General features: G+C 39.5%; 1 protein-coding gene across 4 annotated transcripts in view; it reads right to left on the bottom strand.

Annotated features, from left to right (window-relative positions):
• HSPBAP1 (HSPB1 associated protein 1) overlaps window positions 1-24322 on the bottom strand; it is a 37821-nt gene that overhangs the window by 5327 nt on the left and 8172 nt on the right. The window contains exons 2-6 of one of the 4 annotated variants that reach the window (XM_021526084.2): window positions 20263-20448; window positions 14788-14972; window positions 10912-11048; window positions 7605-7776; window positions 266-349 (exon numbers count right to left, since the gene is read on the bottom strand). In XM_021526084.2, the coding sequence (XP_021381759.2) occupies window positions 266-349; window positions 7605-7776; window positions 10912-11048; window positions 14788-14972; window positions 20263-20448 (764 nt within the window). Of the gene's footprint in view, window positions 1-265; window positions 350-7604; window positions 7777-10911; window positions 11049-14787; window positions 14973-20262; window positions 21465-24322 lie in introns of those variants that run through there. The other 3 variants (XM_021526083.3, XM_021526085.3, XM_021526086.2) reach the window with 3 other exon arrangements.

Below are 24322 nucleotides of genomic sequence, written 5' to 3'. Positions count from 1 at the left end.
CTATTCAGCACAAAGCTGGATGGCCCTTTAGAAAGTAGGCATGAAAATGTAGCTTGTGTTTAATTGTTTACCTGATTGAAGTAAACTTGAAAGGGGATTGCTGCTGAACTGGAGCTTCAGATCTGGAACCTTGAAAGGTTCTGGAAAAAATCTATCTTTCCTCCCCAGCCTCTGAACACAACACACCCAATGGGACTGAGCTGGCAGGCAAGGGACAGAAATCCCTTGGAAATGCTACACCCCCAGGACATTAAAAGGAAAATACCAGTTCAATCCAAGAGTTTATGCTGACAGTGACAGGATCAATGGATTCCACATAGTGCCACCAGTGCCTTGGAACAAGCAGGACCTGGAATTGGAGACATTGCATTAGGGTATAAGCAGAAGGTTGAAAGAAAGACACAGTTTTTAAATTTAGGTGATGTGGGAAGTAGAGACATAACTGAGGCAAGGACACAGGTAAGAGGTGAAATTTATTTCTCTCTTTTAAAGAGCCTTTTCTCAAGACTTAAATGCCCACTCTATCAATACTATCATGTAAGAAATGGACATTTTGTTATCTTTTATCCAAACTCCTTCCCATATAGTCCCAAGCAGGACTATAACCTTTAATTGCTGTGGGTAAGCAAAGTCCAGCAGTACAGAGGGGGTACAGCTGGTGCAGCAGTACATCAGGACTTCAGGAAGTCTCAGCCAAGCAGGAATTCTTGTGTAGACTCTCCAACTGAGCAGACTTCCCAGTTTCTGTAGGACTGCCAGCTGGTTTTCCCAAAAAGCAGGCATCCCTATACTCATCTAGGTGACTAGGTGACAAAATGTAGCTTTAATTCTAGTAAATAATCACCAGTATTAAATTTGTCACTTTTAGTAGACAGGCTTTTAAAAGAAAATGTCATGATTTCTGGGCCAATCTAGTTTAGATCAGAGCTTTACAACAATATCAGGATGATAGCTGTGACATAAAATTGATTCCAACCCATAGTTTTTATGGTACAAGACACTGATGTTGTTTTGATGATAGAGGACAAGCTTTGAAGATTACTGAACATTAGAGTAACATGGAGCTATCAAGGAAAGCATAAAATATATTTTTTGACAAGTTATAAAAATGGCCAGAGACAGATAAAAATATAAACTTCACAACAGGGAAAGTGAAGCAATGATCTGTATCTAAATTGCAGACAGTTCTTTCTCTTGGTAGACACAAATTACTTAGAAGAATGTTCTGCTACCCAGATAGGCCTGTGCTTCATTATATCAAAACACAGCTAATGAGAAAATGTCTGTGGGGGAAACAATGGCACCAGTCCTGCAAACACTTACAGGACACTTGGAACATTCTCATTTTTTGGGCCAGATGACAAAATGTTCTCCACAGGCTTAAATTTAAGTCAAACAAAAAGAAGCACTGGCTTGCCAAAGGTCAAAAACATTTGGAAATTGTTCTTTAATCCAGTACAGCATACAGAGCAGAAAAGGAAGTCAGTCAGTGGAGGGTCATTATTTTAAAAATATCACTAGTTAGTCCTGACATATAAGTGCATGAAACCCTACAGACTGCAGCCAAAACATGTTTTCTATGCTGAACAAATTTCAGAGTTTTGTTTTTATCAAGGAAACACCCACTTTAAATGAACAGTGCAGTTGCATTAGCAGCAATGGATTTATCTGTAAGGAAGTGTTTCCAGTTTCATGACTGCAAAATCATACAACTCCCCCCACCACCCCAATGCTCACCTGCTCTATAGGGGATCTTACACTGAACTCTGCTAAAGACTCTGGGTGCCCTCCAGGTGACCAGGGGTGATGATGAACCCTGGCACACTTTGTGTTAGAGCAGAAAAAGCAGAGCTCCTGTAAGTGGCTGTTTGCACCAGGGGATCCTTCCCGGGAGCCCTGTGCAGAACAGTGAGCTCCACGTGCTGCAGGAGGCTGTGCAGGCACTGGGGAGCTGCTGCAGAGGGACTAGGCAGCAAGGGAACACGAGCAAGAGACAAACCAAGGGAAGTGTATCAATTTTTCAGCAAGAAATGCTGCCTGGAAAACCAAGGAGGAAATTAGGCATGGAACGTGCTGACTCCACATGACTCGCATGCAAAATGCAGACAGGATTGCTTTGGAGAGAGTAGGTACAGCCACAGGGAAAATACAATCCCCACAACCTGTCGTGTATTTTCAAACCAAAGAGGAAGAACTTGGTCCTTTAGAGACTAATCAGATTTCCCTTGCCTTGTTAAGGGTAATAACTGCAAAGTTGTGTCTTTCTGCAGCTGGCACTGTTTGCTGATGCAATTTATAGAAGAGCTACAGAGCTGTGACTCAAATAGGCAAAATAGGGTCCATAAAGACACTTGCTCTCCCTCTTTTATTGTTGAACAAGCTTATGCTTGTTCAAACTATGATTTATAGCGACAAGAAAATTGAAATTATCAAAAAGCAAAAGAACTAAAACTTTAATAAAGATGAAGAAATGGAAAAAGGTAATTACAACCATGAAATATATCTGGCAAGAGAGCAGAACTAACAAGACCAAAAAAAAGCCTCCAAAAACCCCAACAACCCAGAAAAGGAAGATAGGATTCATCTACATTTACAAACTAATACTCTTCTAGGTTTTCAAATCAGAAACAAACAGATGCACAACAAAATGAAAACAAACAAAAAACCCATCACTGCTGCCTCTAATGATCAATTTCACAATTAAAAAAAATCAGACTTCCATACGTTTATGAGTATGGGACACAGATTTAGATACATTCCTGTAGGAAATGTGAAAGTAAGCCATAGTGAAACAACACACACAAATGCAGCAAACATTTTACAGGGAAAATGTAAAGTGCAATAGCAAGACAGAACTTCTCCAAGCTAAGAGACAATCTGGTGCTAGCCTGCTTTCTACAGAACTTATCTAACTTTATTCATGCTGGGAAGATACTGATCTAAACAGTAACCAATCAGATAATTTTAATATTTAGGCTAGTGACAGCCAAATATAGCAAATGAAGTTAAAGTAGGACAGAAGTCCCAGAAAAGATAAAATGAGATGCTGTAATGGGAGGAAAGAAACGAAAGGAACAGTTGGGAGAGCAAGTGGAGCAATGCTGAGGATTTGTAGAGCACAGAGAACAGAGCAGGTTTGAATTCTCAGTGGACATGATTAACTTGATACAGTGCAAAGGTAGGGCAAAGGTGGAATTGCTTCAAAAAGACAGCATACCCTGAAGTGAAATATTATACCAAGAAATTTCTGCTCATGAGAAAAAAAATATTTAGGTAAATGCAGTCAAAAAAGAAACCAGTGTGAAGGGAAGATAAAGACACTGAGCCACAGGAGGACCCAAGGAAATCCCAGAAGTGTTTGCAACCATGACAATGAAAAATCAAATTAAGTAGGTGCAGGCATAGCCAATTCTATGGGAACACCACCTGAGGACTGTGTGAGCACTGCTACCCCAGCCTATGCCTCATTCCAGCTGGTGCCTGGCTGTCCTGGTGCTTGGAAGGTGCTTCTCACCCTGCCTCCTCCTCCCTCCTGGTGTCTTCCCATCCACTGAAATGGAGCTCCAAGGGCAACTGGGGAATATGGGCACAGCCATGGGGAAAGGCACAGTGAAGAGGAGGGAGTGGGGCTGCATCAGGCCATGCCCATAGTGACCCAGGTGAGAGAATGAGGGAAGCTCAGGGAAGAGGTGGAGAAGCAGAGTCAGGGAATTGCAGTTTTGACCTTTCATTTTTGAGGCATTCATGGGGTTCTCTGTATGTGTTGCAAGTTGAGCAGTGTTTTTATCACCAATTCAGCTCCTGGACTCTTCTGCTTCCCCTGTGATGGAAATCATAGTTCTGGTGTCTTGAAATTGGGTTGGACTGTCTCTCTATGGGGTGACTTGGGGCCAGCTCTGAAGTCTCCCACATGAAAACCCTTTATTCCTGCCTCAGAACAGAATTATTGACCATCTACTATGCATAATGGTATGGCCAACTCTGAATTCTTTTTTAGCAAAATCACTTAAATTCTTCTCCAACAAAACTAGTTTTTTTTTACTGTAACCCCTTTTAAAAAGTATTTTGTATACTCTGAGCTGGAACATTACATTACCTTTGAATTACTGCATTTCTTGACTTACTAAAACACTTAGTTTCTTAGGTATCAATTATATTTTTCTTGGCTTTTTGGATTGTGTGTTCTGCTGTTCCCTACTTTAAGCCAAATCTGTTGTTCTCACACCCTTTCTTTAAAGGCAGCACACAGGGAAATCCCTCCCTGACTTCATGAAGATTTCTTCTTGCTCAGGGTTATAAGTCAGAGGTTTGCCTGCACTGCTGGGAGCTCTGCTGCTGAATAGGATTCCATGGTGTCTTAGATTCTGCAGCAGAAGCCCACAAAGAGAAAATCCTGCAGCTAAACACAGGAACTGAGTATTTGTGTCTGCAAAAAATATGTTTCTTTAGACTTTGAGAAAGCAGAAGCAGGGGAGGGGAGCTTCTGAGCAGCAGACCATGGTGAGAACCAGCCAGCAGTAATGTTCATCTTTTTCTAAAATTGTTTTTTTTCCCATGCAGTGACAATATTTTTCAAGGCTGGAGGGAGGGCATCTAAGAGGTGCCCAATGTGCCTCTGAGGCTCCCTCAGTTAGGCCTTTCCTTGCACTCCTGCACTGCAGCTCTCTGGCTCCAGGCTGCACTGGGAGCCCACAGTGGCAGCTGCTTGCTCTCCATACCTTCAGATAAACTCAGGTCACTTTGTAGTCTCTCCCCCATTGTCTAGTTATGTGGATATGGATTAACAGGGAGATGGATTAAGAGCAATTACATTAGAGAGCAGGAAGGAAGCCAGAAGTCAGTAAGAAGTGGGGCAGAGGAAAGAATGATCAATGATTTTTTCCTTGTACAGCATCTCAGTTTTTGTAGCTTTTTCAGGTGGCATTCATCTCTCCTATTTTTAATCATCAAAAAAGTTAAGCATCTATGTATGTAGGCTCCTTCTGTAGACTGCTGAAGGACAAGATGGGATGAATGTTCCTGCAGGACTGTAATTGTGTTAAGACAGGAAGGATGAACCACCTTGTTGAGGTGCCAGGTGCCACTGATGGCAGATAGGACACCTGCTCTGAACAGGATTTAAGCTGAGGGTGACAGATCCCTAACTCTCTTGACACTTGTCTCAGAACATGGGTAGAAGATACAAGAACAGATGTGTTTTGTCACATTTCTGGTCTTTTAGGGAGTATTTGTATATTTGAGAAAAGAATCTTGGTGTTATTAAAAATACTGCTCCATACTTAATCCTCAGCTTTGAAACCATCACATAGGTGACCAGGTCCAAACATTTATAAGGAACCCCTCCATTTGTGTGACACAACTTGAGCTCATAACTTCATGGATATAGTGGATATAGCCATGTACTGCTGCAAGCCCTTCCACTACTCAGCTGCCTATTTGAGTAACCTTGACATCAAAATGTTTTCATAATTTGTTTCAGAACAGATCACTAGTGTATAACCAGAAGTCATGTCTGTGGAAATGCAGCTGACAGCCAGTGGTCAGGTACAGGATGAAACCTTATAAAACCTTAAGTCTCAATCAGCTACCAAAATTCATAATAGAGGTTCACCTCTGAACAATACAGTGGAAGGGCACAAAGGATCTGAGGTACACTCTGTGCACTGGCACAATGTTACACGAAGGAATTCTGCTTTCAGGCAGAAAGGGTATTGAAAAATGGCTGGTAGCGAGCATTGACCAGAAGGTGGCATTAGACACATTAAGTTTTTGACATTCAAAGCTGCACTCACTCTACATGCAGCTGCTCTCCTGAATACCTAAGAACACCTTTTGTCTTCATTTTTTCAGCCTTTTATTGTTACAATAATCCAAAATGTTCTGCATACCCTCTGGGAATGAATGGAAATGCTACATTTTATCACAAAATAAAGATGCATACAAATTCTGCAATAATTGGGCTAATTCTGTGTGAAAACCACTGTTAAACACATATCAAGACATTATTTAGGAATTCTCTTCCTTGTTAATAAAGGAGTTCTTCTAGGTCATTCCCCTGCATCAAATGGCAGCAGCTCCCAGCCACCTGCCCTGAAAGCTTCTGGATGAGATGCTGGCAGAACCACACAGAAGGCACTAATAAAAGGGATGAAGGCAATACCTCACTGCTCCATCATTGCTTCTTCATTACTTTCCCCACCAAGAAATCAAAACGGTATCACATTCATGGAAATGCAGACAAATTGTATTATTGAGCTGGCTCAAGATCTTTATTCTTAGCAAGATTAATTTGTAATTGCTTTAAGCCTAATTAAAGTTAAGATCATATTAAAGCTTCACTAGTATACTTGATCATTGCAAAGGAGATTATACATTCAAATAGTATTGGGGATCAGGGATAACGCAGTACTGAATGGATGTGGCATTTTTATCAATAGTAAAAATTTGTTCTTTGTGCTTTAAATTACTGACTGCTGCAATCTTACAAAGTGCTGAATGTGAAACTAATGATTTGCTTTAGGAGTATGAGTATGAGCTAATGCAGTGCAAACAGTAAGGGCTGATCATAGATTCCCCATTTGCATCTGCAACTGCAGAGCATACCCTTCCAGTTGATGGGTATCATGCTTTTGTTGCAAGATACTATCCTGCCCCACTCTGCCTCCTCAAAATCAACTTAATTAGCAAAAAATACACTCTTTAAATTGTTGAAGGCAGCTGGGTTTGCCAGTTAGGGACAGGGGAATGCTCACACAAGTTGCTGAGCTGGCAGGTCAAAAGAGGTGACAATATCTGGGAGGAAAAGGGCGAAAGGGCTCCAGAAGCAGCAACTCCACTCTCTGAGCAATGACCATTGCAAAATTCCTTTGGAAGGGCCTGACAGTTTGAGATGCACAGCAGTGCCTTACCAGGACATGCATGGCTGAACAAATGAAAAAGGGTAATTGAGACTCCAAATACAGACCCTGTTGATTAAATAAAGAAGGACACTATTTACAGCAGGAGACTGGGAATCAAAGACTCCTGAGCCCTACTCTCACACTGCTGCTGCCTGCCTGTGTGACTGTAAGCCAGGCACCTACAGTTGAACCTGCTCAGTAAAGCAGGATTAAAAACATCCTCAGAGCCCTGTAAAGCACCATGAAACCTGTAAATGGTGTACACTCTAAATGCAAGTATCATCATTAAAGTATTTATTAAAGCAACAGGTGAAGGCTATTCACTACCAAAATACGAGTTCCTTTGCTAGCTCTATATACTTATTAACCAAATGCATTTCGTGGAACATACTGCTGTTGGAGTAGACAGGTCAGAGTTCAAGAAAGTTCTGAAGCAGACAAATTTGAGGCACTTGCAAGACAGGTGGTTGTATGGAATGAGGCAGCTGATTGATAGCTCTCCAAATGTCTGCAGTTTTTGTACAAAAAAGTCTGGGCAAATAACTGTCAGTGAAGAAAGTTTCTGTGCTGAGAGAAATCTATAAGGTCTGAATGTGGAGTGAAGGAAGAGGGAAGTTCCACGGTCAATTTGTTAAGATTTCCTAGTCCCAAATTAGCCAGTCAAGTAGAATATTAAGTAATGTAAAGCTGGTATGTAAGTGGTACCTGTCCAGGACTGAGTGTAACAACATGGGCTGTTGAGTTCCTAAACTCAGGAAAGCGTTTCAGATCAGGGTTGGCAATGTTGACTTTGCTGAATATGCTGGATTCCTCATAAGGGATCCTGGTAGGATAAAGGAAACTGGTGTCAGCAGGTGGGAAGAGGTGCCATCTCTTCCTGGAAATAGAGAGAAGATAAAAACGTATTCAGTGCATGTCACTTGCAGCAAAGAACTAAAGGCAGTAGCAAGGTTTTCAATAAAACATAAATCTGTCTCGCTGTGTGAATCTCCTACGCAGTGAGAACACAGCCAGTGCTTACAGGCTGTCTCCTGAAAGTGTTTTTAAAATATTCCACTTTTTAATTTTTTAACTGAGAAGATTTACAACTTCTCACCAATCATTTTTAAAGGCAGATAAAATTTAAAAAACCTCTCCCGTCTGGTTTCTTCTTCCTCCTTTTTACATGCAGCATTTACAGATGCTCAGAGCATTAAAAATTGCTCTATAAACTAGAGGAAATAGTTTTGTTACAGACAATGTATTTTTGTTAACTGAATGAAAAGCTTTCAAAATCTGTATTTGTTTTGAAAGGAGGTCATTGTATGTTTGGGATGGCAACAGTAAAAGGCCATAGACATTATCTTCTGTTTGCTGCAGTTCTTACATGGCTGTTAGTTGTGAACCCCCCATTCTTAGTAAAAATCACCTTGATGTTCCCATGCCAAAGATGGCATGAATAAAAACCAGATACATCCATAGACATAAGCATCATTAAACATATGTATTATTTTTCTGTTATCAGTACCACATGATGAAAATGTGGCTGGTTGTGCATTTAAGAACTTACTGGTGTGACTAAACGCCAGGTGGAGCAGGATTGGGTTGTTCTGCTCACGAGGGCATTCATGTGCCAGGTTGCTCTCTACATGTCCAAAGAAGCACATGAATGCACCCCAGTGCAAAGGCCAAGCAGAGCTGAGACCACACTTTGTCCTCAGGAGATAATGTCTCTCTTTCACTTACACAGACCAGATCAAAGAGGAAAAAACAGAATATGCCAGAACTGGTGGTGCCAGTTTTATGGGCATTACAAATGAAATATCTTAGCAAGTACATATGGTATTTAGAAACAGAAGTTTTATATGGCAACACTTTAGGTGATAGAAATAACCAGAAGGAATACACAAAGAGAATTTATTACATTTAAGAGGAGCCAGTCAAACAGTGCAACATGACCAATGCACTAAGCAATGGAAAAGTAAAGGCAGCACTTTACAGCACAGCTGGAGAGCTTGTTTAGCTCTTCTCTTTTGTTTTGGACTCTAGGAAGGGCTTTTCTTTGTGTCCTTTCCCTTGGCACTCACTTCTTGAATTTTGTCCATTGCTTCTGGTTGTCAGTTCTAAGTCACAGATCTGGAAATGGGAGTAAAGCAACCAAATGGCACAAAAACAAAAGGGACAGGAACAGAAGAGATAGGAATAGCAGGATAGTCAGAACTACAGAGACCAGCACAGATGCAAGTGCCATAGGCTGCTGATGTTTCTTGGTATTTACCAAAGCAACTGCTGGATGCAAGTATAAAGCCACTTCTCCTGAAACTCAAGCCTTATTGCAATTTTATTTTGCCTTCCAAGTTAGATCCTCTGAGGGGGCAGGGAATGACTAAGTTAGGAGGCTCAGGGTTAATCCTGCAGGCTCATGGCAAAGCAATATCATAAGGCAAAAAATTAAAAAGCCTAAGGGATGCAAGGAGGAAATTTAAGATAGCAACAAAGGGCTAAGGAGCTGTCCCTGGCTTTCCTGCAAAGGCAAATTTATTTAAGTTTAGCATAAGCTTATATTCTGTTACAAAGCCTGTCTTGTTTGTGAGTCTCAAAAGGGAATCTTTCTGCTCTGAAGATTCACAAGCTTGTGGAAGCTTGCAATCTATTTACAGGCTTTGTTCTGAAGAGGAAAACAACTTTGTCTTTTCAGGCTGTGCAAGGGCTTTGGATTTCTTTCCCTGAGAGGAACAAGGATTTTGGTCTACTTGAAGGGGAGGAAGTGCCTTGTGAAGGTGGACAAAATTGCAGCATGATGCTGGAACTCTGGCTTGAGTTCAACATCTGAAGGTGCAGATCAAAGAGGCTTAGCAGGTATTGTGTCTGCTGCATCACTGTACTAATTTAGTACACCCAGTATTAAGTGGATCCTCAGATGATTATGGCATTTAAGTCTCGTGGTTTACATTAAGGTTTCTGGCTCCTGAATATATTAAAGTGTCTGGACTTCAATGCACAATGCTTGCTGATGTGATCTGAAGGATCAGGATTGGCTGCAGCACAGCAGTTCTGAGGGGGCTTCTAGAGTGTCTCTGCTGCACATCCACCCAAGGACCTCAAGGTTGCTGACAAACATGAATAAAAACACTACACAGTTACCCTTCTTAGGGATAAGATGATGACAAATTCATTAACCTCAGGCCTTAAAGCCAGTCAGCATGTGGCACTGACCAGCTAAAAGGCAACACACCTGACTTCCAATCCTGCACCTTAATTACACCACCACCATGATCTGACCATTCTATAAAATGACAGAGTAATTAATCCCATTGAAAAACCCCTAGCAAATTTCTCCTTCCACTCTATACTATCAAACATAGAAAGTGTGTGCAACTTGTTCTGTTACTCTAGCAGGATTCTAGCAATAATGGATAACAACCCAAAAACAAAAAAAAACAAACAAAAAAACAACAACAACAACAAAAAAAACACCAACCCTGAGGCCAATATGCAAGGAAAGGAGAAAACAAAAAAGGACAGCATGCAAACAGGCAGAAAGATACAGCAACAGCCACATGCTCCTAAATGAGTTTGGAGCCTCAAATGTCCCTTTCAACTTTGATCACAGCTGGCTGCTCCTATCCTGTCCCCTTTTAAATTAATTCTAGCAGGCTATTAGAGGCTCTTGCACAGACAATATTGTAAAAGTCTAAAGTAGTTTATTTCTATTTTGGTTTTCTTTTTTTAATTTTATTTTTAACTCTTTTATCTCCTAATTCCAAATTCCTGAATTCATAACTACTAGGAAGATTAAAGTGTTCATAATTGGACCATATTACACACAGACTAGAAAATAAAATTGTGTCAACTCCAGAACGCCCTGAAGTTCTGCCATGTCCTGTAGAACAGTTAGGGTGCTCTTCAGTCATTGAGAACTCAGAAAACTGAAATAATCAGGACCTAGAATTAATACTAAAAGAGTCCAAAAGTAACTTCATGCACAGTATAACTGTCCTCTGTATTTACTGTATGTATGTGCATTTGTTACCTTCCTTGTACTTGCAACACTAAGTTGCAGCCATAGGAGTCCAAATGGCAGGGGGTGTTTGCTCCTTCAGAACCAATCCACAGCGTGCTCTCTTTTCCACTTCTTCCAGGAAAACCAAAGTCAGACCACCTTACGTCCTACAGCAACAAAAAGGTTTATTTATGTAAGTTGTTGAACTGAATGACATCCTATCCTTAGTTCTGAGAGTCTCCTGTCTTCTCCTTCCACGCTCATCACTCTTTATCCACTGCACCTGTTTTTCCTTGGGGCGGTTCTGGAGCATGCATAGTCTGTTCCCCTTCCTCCAAAATTTTCATCTCCACCTTTCACATCACTCAAGTTACTCCTTTGTCTACAGAAGGGCTGCCCAAATTCTCATGGCCACATGGGGCTTCTTTTCCTTTTCAAACACTCTTTTCTCTTTCTCCACCCTTAACCATCCACCCAAGCTCAGGATTGCTTTTAGAACAAATCTTCTATATGGCTTTTAAAAAGATAATGAAAGGAAAGAAGGAAATTAAAATCCCTATTCTCTTTTCAAACAATTGATAATCTATGTGGAATTTTTGCTCTCTCCTTGCTCCTATTTTAGCTTTCTCCATGTAGTCTGGGAACAAAGACTTTACCCCATCTGTGACCCAGTGTTATGCCAGGTAAAGTTTCTTATTATTTCATGGACATATTTGCAACTGCAGAGGCAGTGAACTTAAAACAACTTGGTGACAGGGTGAGAAAGGGCAGAACAGGTGTACACATATTATGAACACAGTGCTGGATCTTTCCAGTCCATTGACCCTCCCACAAACAATCCCTTGGGGCTGACAGTTGGAAAGAGGCACAGTGAGGTATTTTTCAGACAAGCCAAGGGTTTTGCAGAATGGTTCTGTGTAGCTTGGATAAAGCTTTCCCATGTATCTACAGCTCTCCCTGCCACCTGCAGGGCCTGATCATTTGTTTGTTGGAAAGCACTTGAGGAATACTGGCCAGAGATACTGGCACCTTTTGGCTGGAGCCCCAGACTGAGCCTTAGGAAACAGAGATTAAATTTTTGGCTTCCTGATGGTCTTGGGCAAATCACTTCATCTCTGAGTTTTATTTTTCCCATCTTGAAAAGGAAGATAATGGTACTTGTTCCATTTCAGTAAAGCACTTTGGGGTCATTCACATCACCTAACTTTAGGAACCTAATTTAATCTTGGCTCTTGCTCTAGTCAAAGCACTCTCAATCAAGCCTTGGAAAAGCCTCTCTCTTTCTGCTATCTATAAAGAGAAAATAGGAATCTAGGAGTCCTAATTTAAGTATGTAAGCTTGCTGCTTGAAGACAAGTGGATGACTATCCTTTTTTAAGATCTATGGATGAGGAAAACTACAGCTAGACATTATAAGGATGACTTCAGCACGACTTTGCATCAAAATGAGCGATAGCCTTCCCAAAAATTAGGTATTGCTAAAGATTCTGAATTTCAGAGTTATTGATTTTAAAGATATCATTTGAAAAAAATGCAGAAGTGTAATATAAACATTTGTCAAAGACAGCAAAAGATCAAAAAGAAAAAAATCCTCCTATAGATTTCAGCAGGCATAAAATTTGAAATTCAATACAACTATTTCAGTGAAAAAGTTAAGCATAACACCATTTCTACACTTTAATCTCACACCTAAATAGTTTTTATATTTTGTTACAATTTAAGTGAAAAGAAAGCACGCATAATCAATATTAGATTTAAAAGAACTTTTTGAAAATGCTCCTTCTGTAGTAAATAGTTGAAGCAATTATGGGTAAAATACTTTTTAACCAATGAACTGAAAAGGAACTAGTAGTATTACTGAAATCTTGTCACACTGGGTTCCTTTTCTACAATAAAAAGCCACAGTAAGAAGAAATGCACTAAAAGGTGTTCCAACCATAACAGATGGCACATTACTTGTGATATATATTTATTTCATTTGCTGGTTATAATGAAGTTAATCTGTACCCGTATGTCACTTTAAAAGGTCTCATTTCTATTTAAACTTCATGCATGTATCTTGCTCCTGATTTATATCTCAAATTCTGTAATGAAATATCAACTGAACAAAAAATGTAAGATGCTAGATATTGCTCATAGATTAGAATAATGGAATCATTACCTTAGCCCACACTACTGTAAATGATAAACAGTGCAATCTAAATTTCAAACAACTTCTAAATGACCCTATTAATCACTATAAATAACTGTGCAGTTGGCCTTCTTTTCCCCTTCAAATAACCTCACGTAAATCTAAATAAAATCTAGAAGAAAAAAAGGAGTTCTCATCAAATTCACACAAGAAAGGAAGAGAATTTCTACAAAGAACTCCTTTGGCAGCTATAAATTGTGTAGCAGTGTTTCAAAAGCCATGTGAGTGTGGAACTGATGGATGCATTTCTCTCCCATGCCTGTGAAAATGGCAGATGACACACACCATATTTGCTTGCATAACACCACCAATTCTTTAGTTCCCAGATTCTGCTTTTTTAAAAAATGCACGGCATAACCATTATGTGTGTCTATTCTAAAACTGCAGTACAATCTGTTGTGTGTTAGGTCAGGTGATCAGGTGGTGGCATGACACCTGCACAGAAATGCAACTCCTGGAGCCTCAGCTTTGCTCTTGAATGGGGGCAAGGGAAAGAAAAAGGTAAAAAAAATGGTTGTTTCCTTCAAGTGTGAAGGAAGCAGTAGGATATTCAGGACTTCTGAGCTGCTATTGGCTTGTGCTGGAAGACACATGGAAATGCTGTCTGTGGAGGCAGGAAAAGAAAGAGCAAGACAGGACCACAGAGAGAGTTATGCAAAGATCTTGGGAAGCCTCAGACATCCCTGGAGCTCCCAGTTTAGTTCAGACAACATGACCCAGCCCAAGATTATGTGATCTGGTTATGTTTCAGTGTGCTCAGGAAGGGAAGAGGGAAAGAAAAGGAAGATGATCTCTGTGCCCAATTCCTTACCTTCCTACCCAACGGAAAGTCTGAAAAGTCTGAAAGTCTGTAAAAAGACAGAACACTGAAAAATACCAATTTTACTGGCACAAAAGAATAAAATACATATGAGGAGCATAGGAAATTCTTTCTGAGAAAATAATTAATTTGAGGGGGCTTATCAGTTCATACTCATTGTCCCCCCAGTGATACAATGATTTTACAGGGAATTATGGTTCCATTTTCACCTTTCAAAATATAGAAATGAGTAAGGTTTTACTTAGTCTTTCTTTATATCTTATGAAGAAGTACACCTTTTGTATAGCTATCCTTAATTTTGCCCTCTTACAATTTGCATGGAAAAATAGCAGGAATGTAGATGAAGCAAGACATTGAAATAGGAAATAGGCACAGAGAAAATAAAAGGAAATACCTTGGGTAGTTGTCCTACTGTGCATGGTAATTAAATACTTCCATGGACAGGTTGCTTCCCATATTTTACTGCCTCCACAGAATCTCTCCTCCTCACAAACAGTTAATCTAATTATATTAAGGAAAGAAGCTGAGCTACTTAACAAAATGAGCCACAAGGCAAAACATGGAGCAAAGCCATGTTACAGCCTTGTTACTACAATGAAATACATGCCATCAATCCTCCCTCCTGAGTGGAGCTGTTAATTTGGGCATCATTTGGGTGTAAGGTGGATCTGGCCTAAATGGGAGGGAGAGTGATGCCAGCCTGATAGTTCCTTTTTGTCACTTGGGGTGGTGTTTCTAAATTTATAACGAGACCCTGAATTTTGATGGCTGCCACTTGGCAGAATTTAAAAATAAGTAGCCAAAGGAGCAGAGAGGGATAGCAGTAGAAGTTTCAGAAGCTACATTAGATAATTTGCAATGGTTCAATTAGGAAGACATAATATTAATGTTTTACCTGGAAGATTTCTGGCTTGTCTTCAAATATCCTGGCAATGTACTTGTAGTCAGCATAAGCCCAGTATTTGGAGTAATCATAACAACTGAATGGTCCAGAGAGACAAGAAGGCTGCCCACAACTCCAAGCCAAAAACTCCTCAAGTGTGGCTTCCACGTAGTTACAACTGGTTTCAAACTGGGGAACTAGAGCAACAAAAGAAAACTCAAATATTATATGAGCACTGAGCACAGAACCAGTAAAAATAATACAGTTTCTCTCAGCTCTGGTTAAATGCAACACGAGATACGAATCTGACTAGGTAGCTTGACCCTGGTCAATAAAATGACCAGACTCATAAGTAAAATCTGAGATTATTGCTTTTTCATTAAGCTTTAATTGAATGGCTGTTACCTTGAACTTGCTGTGAGACAAAAGCAGACCAATAGTTAGTGTTGTTCTTCAGCACAGTAACTCACTAACACACCCAAGTTCACTAAACAACTTTGCTCCATCTCCTTTCCCAAGTGTGAGTTGCAAATGTGCACATCAAGTATTTCTGTATCCTTTATTTTGCCTCCATAGATTTATGCAGATGGACATGTTCATCTTACCCTTTCCCTAAAGCAATGACCAAACCAGTGTGGTCATGCATAGAAAGTGAGGTATGGAACCACATACATGCTGCCAATGATCTATCTAAAATGCTGTGTGTCCTTATTTTTCATTTGGGACTGACAAAAGCGTATTGCAGTATTCCTTGGCAGACCCAAGAAGTGTTTACCAGCAGGGTTTTGCTCCCAGCATGCTTTGGTCAGGCTGAATGATACAGCCTTTCAGCTCAAGGTCAGGTCACTTGGAAGGTCTGTAAGATAACCCACATCACAGTATACTTTAATTGCAGTTAATCAGAATTCTTCATTTCCTGCTTCCACTAATTGTGTCATCTTCAAAGAGACTTATCCAGTGTTAAAAAAAATATTACTTTACTATAACTACTACTGGGGAAAAATTACTGCAGCCTGCATGAATGACAATGACAGAGCTGCAATTAAATCTTGAGTAACTTGCACAGAGCTGCACAGAAATGGGATCCTTTCACTGCTGTGCAGCAGCAGCTCTTCGTTCTTTACCACTTTCATTTTGTTACTGCAGCAATTCTCACAGTCTCATACAGCTTTTACAAACCTTTACCACTATTATTTTCCATTGTAGTAGCATAGGTAGTGGTTTCCTTCCCACTACTATCAAATCATTAACTAAAAATGTCAGTGGATGGGCTCCCTACCTAAGGACTGCATACAAGACATATAAATCACTTGCAAGTCACAAGATCACAACCAAAACCCTCTGTATTGGATCTCATATCTGTGTTGCAGTCCCTCTCCTGATACTCAGTTTTTAATGCTATGTTTATCATTTTACTAAAAGGTGGTCTGACAGAAAGATTAGACAAAAGATATAAGCACTACTGAGGGTGCCTCAGTATCTGTATCACTCTCATGAGAAAAGAGTGCTTAGGACACTGCCTATTTTCCAAAATAACTCAGAGCAAACGTTTTAAAGGCAAGAAATATGCTCTTTCTACCTCTCAACATATTTCACTCTGAATTTCATTTAAAGAAAATCCAACTATGAAAGGCAAGACTATCTTGTAGAATACAATCTCCTCAGGGCAGGGTTCTTGGTTTGATTTATACCTTATTCAGTACCAAGGTGTGGGTGGTTATAGAAAAATAAATAGTAATAAAAATATATTTGGGCAATCTAGACAGTTTGCTTAGATGGGTTTGTAGGTTGTAGGCTGCAACATGGGAGAAAATGTTAACAATGAGCAAGGGAAAGCAAGAAAATGACTAAACAGTTTGCTAACACTTAATGACAAAGCTGAGGATGTTTTGTAATTGACAAATTGCAGATTAAGCCATACAAGTCTGAAGTAGGCTGCCAGTTCTGTCTGATGACATGGCACCTAAAGGCATAACAGTCCTCCTCTTTCTCCTAATACCACAGATTGAAATTGGAGGGAAGGAGAGAGGGGAAAAGTGGGTTTTACAGAAGCAGCTCTCCTCCTTAGTTAAGGTCTGGTTCTGACAGTTGCCAAAATCTGTTCTTCTCAGAGTGTTTGCAATGTGTACTAAGAAGAAAGTAGCAAAAAATGTAGGCCAGCCCAAATAACCACTTCAGATCTCAGCTTTATGCAACATTTAATCAGTGTGCAGTATTTGTACTGTATTTTCAGCCTCCTATTCAGCTACTTCTACGGCTACCTTTGCAGTCTCCCTCAATATCAAACCTCAGAGACCTGAATTCTTTTGCCATCCTTAGTGGTGAAATCTCTTGGCAAGATGGTCAAGTTGCAGCCCTTTCCTATCCAACTGTGCATCTGACAGCATCAGCTTTCTCCAGCACCACTAAGGGAAACATCCTCCAGAGATCCTGTGACTCAGAAACTGATCAGGATGACACCTTCTTGTTCTCTCCATCTTCTTCACAGTAAACACATTGTTGATTCATTTTACTATGCAACCACTAAAAATGGTCAAAACAAGAAATGGCTGCATACAGAAGTCAGTTCTTTGTAAGTTTTCTTCTTACTTGGTGCTGGTGTGCTCCAGGTAGCCATCAGACACAACAGCTGTAATGCCACATTTTCTCTGTCAGAAGCAAAACTTCTGAAGTTTTGGCCTATCCCTTATCCCACATCAGAAAAATAAATATTTTAGTGTGGCTGGAACAAGAGGGGTATGGATTTCCTGATTAACAGCATCTTCACTGTTCTTGTGATGAACTCTGGTACTCTCCTTGAAGGTATCTTTTGTCAATGCTCAGTCTTCTGATTGCAGTTTTTTCCCCTTCTTATGGATACAAACTGTTTCACTTGTGTAATCAGACATAATACTATCAGACAGAATACTATCAAACACACACTTAGGTATAAATAACATACACAAATACTGCTAGCTCTCACATTTTTCCACGTTTCAAATGTGCCATCCACATTGATATGCCTCAGGAAGTTACAAACTAGTAAGAACAGCAAATATAAAATCCTTGCAACTCCCAGCAAGTTGCCCCATTTGCAATTCTCACTTTTGTACATTAAGGAATCTTCAGCTTGGGAAACCCATCCAGGCTGCAGATGTGGCACTATAGATGAGGAGTTGCTATAGTAAGAGGTCTCCATGAATTTTGAGTTTTCCAGATGTACCTCATGGCTTAAATAACCTCAAAAACTCTGAAGCTGCCATTTCAAAGTGTCACCAGAATGTGCCTTTAAGAAGGAGAGTGGATTTTTTCTTCTGCATTTCCAACTCCATATTAGGAATGGTCCCACCTAGTCTTAAGGCAATACAACTCTTGTGAATGCAGAAGGAATATTCAGAGATAGATCAATGCAATTTTAGTTGTATTATAAAATACAAATTCTGTTCTCTCTCTGAGCAGATGACTGGCTCCATTTCACGTAGGAAAGTTAGCAGGAACAATAAGAAAGAGAGGTCCTCATTAAAAGTAGTTTTAAGCATGCAATAGTGAGATCAACCACCTTCCTAATGACAGACTCTAAGATGGCTTGGATAATGGCTTCACTAATATATTCTTATACTGAATTTTTTTTATGGCATCACAGGTCTCATTCAGTTACAATATAACCCCTGAAGGCTGCACCAATCTCCTTGAAGACAATTCTAACCAACATTACCACATAATGGAGAATCCTGGAGACAAACTGATGGCTGCACAGGGATAAATGCCTTTAGGAAAAAGCAAATTGCAGTTAGATGCTTCAAGATATAAATTCCAATTTAAATCCACTCTGTATCTCTAGTGACTACAAGTTATTGTTAAGTGACGACTCTTATCTACTCAGTTGGTAGCATCAATCTGTGACTTAGCTACATAACACTCCATCAGCCCCATCAGAAACTCTGCCAGTTGGAACATCCATCCGGCTCTCAAAAAGTGCCTACTAATTAATGGAGAGTAGGACCAAAAATACTCTTTTACCTGGTAGGCCTTGTGTGTTACAACTCAGATATATTAACATGGTATACGGTAACAAGGTATATAGGTAACAAGGAAAGTATCATACATACATATATATATATATATATATATATATATAAATATGCTACACCTTCAGTATTGGCAATGGGATGCATTTCACACTTAGATAAATAATTAGGTGGTACCTCACTGAACTACAGAGATACTGCTATGAAGATGTGTACCAAGGTTTTAATTCTACACCTCAGTTTTCCCATCTGTAGAAAGTGAGTAAATAATATCTGTTTCCCCCAGGAACGGCATAGAAATCATTAATCCATGCTGGTAAAATGCTTTGAAATCCTAACACACCAAGCATTTTCCCTCTAACATTTCTGTTTCATCACTTCTCTTGCAAAAATTGAATGTGAAATAACATGGTCATGATGCTGTGAAGAAAGCAAATTTCACAGTGTTAAGTAAGATAGCATGATGTAATCCAACCACTTTCACTGGAACTGGCAGACCCTCATCTGGAGTCTTTGTGCAGACTCTACATTCCAAGAAACAGGAAGTTCATCTGAAAAAGGTTAGAAGACTACAGAAAGAATAGTTGTGTGGGGACTAAAAGACCATGACATATTAAATATTTTTATACTGGATTTTTCTGGCCTAAGGGTTAAAAAAAATCCTAAAGGTAGTCAAGATACTTTATAGGCAAAATTGAGAAAGTGCATAGCAAAACATATTTTGGTTTGTCGTTGGGAGGGCAAAGGATGTAAAGGGCAGGGATAAATCAGTGCAGAGCCTTTCAAGTAGATAGCAGATGGAAAATGTTTCTTCTATTTTCCCTCCATGCTACGAAACTCAGTCTGTCCATGGACACACTACTGTGTAGCTACAGACAGAGATGAAGTTGTAGCATTTAAAATCAAGTTGGAAAATTGTCTTTCTCCCATGGCATGTTCCAAGATGTATGAGTGAATCTGGAGGGTTAGCAGTGAAATTATTGCACTGGTGTCAAATGATTTTCATAGTGCTTTATACTTCCATCATGTCTTTCATCACAGGACCTTAAAGTACTGAAAATCACCTAAGTCTTAAAAAACTCTGGAGGAAGATGAGAATTACCACCATACAGATAAATACCCCAAGTCTGGCTAACTATTTAGCTAATTCCTTTACAGAGGCTTATGGATAAGGAAGCTCAGCTCACATGAACAATCTAATCATGGGTAAGGCAAGGATCACACACCCTACAAAGCAAGGGAGGAAAACTGAGAGGCTTGGTTTGTAAATGCTGGTGTCACCCACCAGACCTCCTACTGAGAATAAACACATGGGAAAGAGAAGGGAGAGTTCTACTGCTGGCCAAATCCCATTCCTAAAAACAAAGCCTGCAATGAAAAGCAATACATTAGAGAAAGAACAGTTATAATGAAAAGGCAGATAACTGCAGGACCTAGAAAAGACACTTGTGACATTAATGCCTGTCCACCTCATTCTCACCTAAATCCACCGTCTTCAGGCCCAGCCTAAACTGGATTGTCTTTCCCTCCAACACAGCAGAAAGGTATTTCACATTCCAGTGCAGGGCTGGCCAGTTGCCAACCATGTTACAGAAGACTGCAGGTTGCTGTAGAGACATCACAATTTCCTTGGTTTTCTCAGGAGTAAATGGTTTGACATCTTCATCTATGTAAAGCAAAAAGATGGAGAGAGATGATTTATCATACATGAAGTGTTAACTACCATCTTCCATGGGACAGAAAACAGTAAGAACTAAGACCTTCTGTATTTATGACTGTTTTATTACATTTGTAGATTTTTTTAAAAATCAAACTTGTACTGCAAACACTGGAAGAAATAAATGAAAGTTTAAAGTGGTGTATTAGCACATAAAATATAAAGAAAAAATAAAAATAGGCACGTTTAGAATTTTCACTTGTATCTTAGGCAATAAAGCACTGTAGCCAAACTGCTTAGAAATAGGCTAACAAAAAAATAAACTTGTAAATAATGTTCAGAGTTTAGAGAATATAAATATGAGTAACAGTTTTTCTGCATGGGATTCTTTCCAAAATTGTAGTATATTGTCAGAGGTAGCAAACCAGCTCTCCATGTGTTCTCTTTAAACTGAGAAACAGTAGCACAACCAGTCAGCAGGTATTTTTGAAGTAAAATTCAACAGAATTTTAGAAAAAGGAAATTATGCCAATCCAAGAACTAAACTAAAGATTTCCATTTATTCCTTTGCTGTTTAGAAATTTATATGCCCCACTGAAACTGTCAATCTGAAATGTTGGCAATCTTGAATTAACTCAGCACTTTCAGAACAACTTTTCTTTAGGGACATATTCAGAAGGAAAATCTGGAGTTTTTTAAAAAAGAATGACATCTCCATAGAGTGAAGAGGTGGACTACAGATTCTGATCATAAAAAAATCCATTCATTATTTTAACCTCTATTGAAGTTAACTCATCCAGAATTTGTATCTGCATAATGGCTAAGATTTAACATGAATTGATACACATGGCTCCTCCTCCTGACTTCCAGCAGTTTATTTAAAGCAAACAAACCAATTCAATTCAATCATTGTATTTAGGGGTCAAATGATGGTCTGGCATACATGATGAGTTAAATAAATAAAGTCCAAGAAAATTTCCTTCATTGCTGGGTGCTACTTTGCCTGTCACAACTCCCCATGTGTGGGAGATAGCAGAGAACCACCCAGTGGCACACGGGGCAACCCTGTGGAGCCAGCTGGGGGAAACACAAGATGACCCACTGGAAACAATGTCACTGAGAAAAGTTCTTCAGATTAATTTCAATGCAACAAAAATCCAAAATAAATCTATGAATGCTGAAGTGGGAATGGCAGGAATGAGTTGTCCTGTGCTTGCTGTGACCTATATCTTGTTGGTAACTTTTGTTGAGTCTCTCTTCTTTTGACAGGGTTTATACTCCCATATAGCTGTGCATTTTTTCTAAATTAGAAAAAAAAAAATGCACAGCTGTATGTTTTCTAAATAAAGCTGCTATCTTCACACAAAATCAGTGGGAGGTATTGGGGCTGGGGTTTCCTAGATTCAATGGGTCTCTTATTCCACAACTTCCAGGGAAACCAAATCCCTCACTTTTCACTCCTGAAAACTCCACTGTGAAACTTTAAAACTAAAGACCCCTGGTATTTTATCTTCATGGAACATAAAAATTTTAAATGGCTTCTCTTTCCTAAGGCAGACGACAGGAGGGAGCTTGGATTTTGGTTTATTTTCCACATTTCCTCTCATACGCAGAGCAACACTTGACAGGATGGTGTTGCTGTGACACAGAGATGCCTCTGCCACTTGGCCTCAGTCTCACACCCAGCAGCTGACACAAGCAGGACAGGAGGAGGTCTCACGGGGACCGTATGTCTCACCATATGGTCCTCCCTAGCCCAGGAGGAGGCTCTGGGCTTTCCAAGGAACAGGTTAGCACACCTAGGGAAGGCAGAAAGGCCATCTGCAGACACAAGGACACGTGCTGGGTGCTGGTGCAGCCACCAGGAGCTGGCTGGAGGCACAGCAAGAGGTCAAAGCTCAGCATGTTTTATCACAGTAATTCTGATCAGGAGCTAGACTTGGTCCAGATCTGAACACTCTCAAGGGTTTTATAAAACTTCTGTTTTTCACCAGTGCAATTATAATATTGTACAGAGGTGGCTTTCACCATGTGGGAGCTGGCAGGTCTTACCTGCCTTTCAGATTTTCCAGCTCAGAAAAATGAAATTACTTCTGCTTAGGCCATGTTTATCACTGCATGGCTGTCTTTTTGACTACTCAGGGTTTTGTTTTTTGTTTGTTTTTTTTTTTTTTGCTTTAAGGGCATTACATTTAAGTATTTTAGACGATGTAAATGCAAATCCTTTTTGGAAGATTTTGTAAAGCTGACTTTTATTGCAAAAGTTTCAGGTTTATCCTGTAATTTCAGTCAACAGTTGGGATGTTCTACAAAAGCAGAATTTTTACTGGAAGAGACAGGAAGGCTCTTTGAAGACAACTGTTGACTCTGTGTGGCTTTCTAATGTGATTTCCACATGCACATCATGCTTTTGCAAGGTGTGGTTTTAACCACAGGGCATACACACACAGTGGGAAGCTCAGAGCTGAAGCTACTGGGAGAGTAGGCCACTGCCATACAAAAAACCACAATTAGGCTAATTAGTTTCTCCTCTACTGAATGATTGTCATGTCACCATGTTCAGCTGTAAACATATTTCCCTATAAAATCAAGAAAAAATGAAAGAGGACAGTCTGTCTTACTAAGATGCTAATAATTCCTATCTTCAAACAGTATTAAAATCTTCGTTAGATAAGTATATATCTTCTCCTGATACAGATAATCACATACAATACATATAATGCACAATGCCATTTGAAACATTTTAGAAAATTTAAAGACTTGAATAAATATACATCAGGGATTTTTGCAAAGACAAATGCAGATTCTTGCTAGATCTGTGTGAAGAATCTGTGTCTTGATTCGCCTTTGTATATTTCTTGGTAAGAACAGAGTCAGCTAAATGCAATTCTTTCCCTATAACACTTGTCATGCATATCTAAGTGCCTGCTAGAGAAAAGACACATGATAAAAGGTAAATATCACATACTACAGCAAATAGATATTATGACAACTAGGAGAACTCTGCTCAAGACCAACAGAGATTTCTGATGGAACCATATGCTGCAGGAATAGGAAAAAGCAATTTAAAGAGATATCTGAAGATAGAAGACCTAAAGAGAGATTAGAAGGATTATAGTTTAAAATAATCATTTCCTCAGTTATTGTTATCATAGTTTCACAAAAACCTTATAAATGGGTTGTTGCTTCTTGGTATTTTATAGCCTGAGATTGATGGCAATTGAGTTCAAGGGAGAACCTGAGGTTGTGTAGCATATATAAGCACATACACTTTGGATACAGATGTGCACAAGTAAAAGGTGAACAAATAAAATGTGTAGCAAAGAAGAAAAATATCCATTGCACATCTTCGACATTAAATACCAAATTCCTAGGGGAGATTGGATAGCAGGAGAGAATAGGAATGCATATTCCCTTGAAAAAGAAAAGCTCTGTGGGAGTCTTCATTTTCTCAGCTGTACTCTGATCCACAAGAGAAAAGGAATACTTCAGCTTAGTTCTTTCTATCAGGCTCAACAAATGGTGTAACTTCACAGTACAAAGGAAGCAGGAATAATTTGTCTCATGTTTTGACTTTACCCAAAGCATGTACAGAATCCAACCAGGAACTAAAAAAATGAACCAAGTTTTAGCTAAAATTTTGCAACTGTGGCAGCTTATATAATTGGCAAAAAACATAGGTGTTCTTTAGAAAGGCAACACCTTGCAAAATACAGATCTCCCAATTAAAAAAAGAAAGCTCTCCAGTTGTCTTTACACAAAGTACTGTCAAACATTAAGCTTCATCCAGACTTAGCACTGAGGGCAGGTAAAAGAAAAGTAATGAACTGGCCAAGTACTCTCCAGTCGACTTTGTGCTTCTGAAACAGAAAATAATTTAATG

The sequence above is a fragment of the Lonchura striata genome, chromosome 8 (genome assembly GCF_046129695.1).
Source record: "Lonchura striata isolate bLonStr1 chromosome 8, bLonStr1.mat, whole genome shotgun sequence".
NCBI classification, from domain to species: Eukaryota; Metazoa; Chordata; class Aves; order Passeriformes; family Estrildidae; genus Lonchura; species Lonchura striata.
Note: the sequence above shows the minus strand (reverse complement) of the source record. Positions and strands in the feature narration are given on the sequence as shown.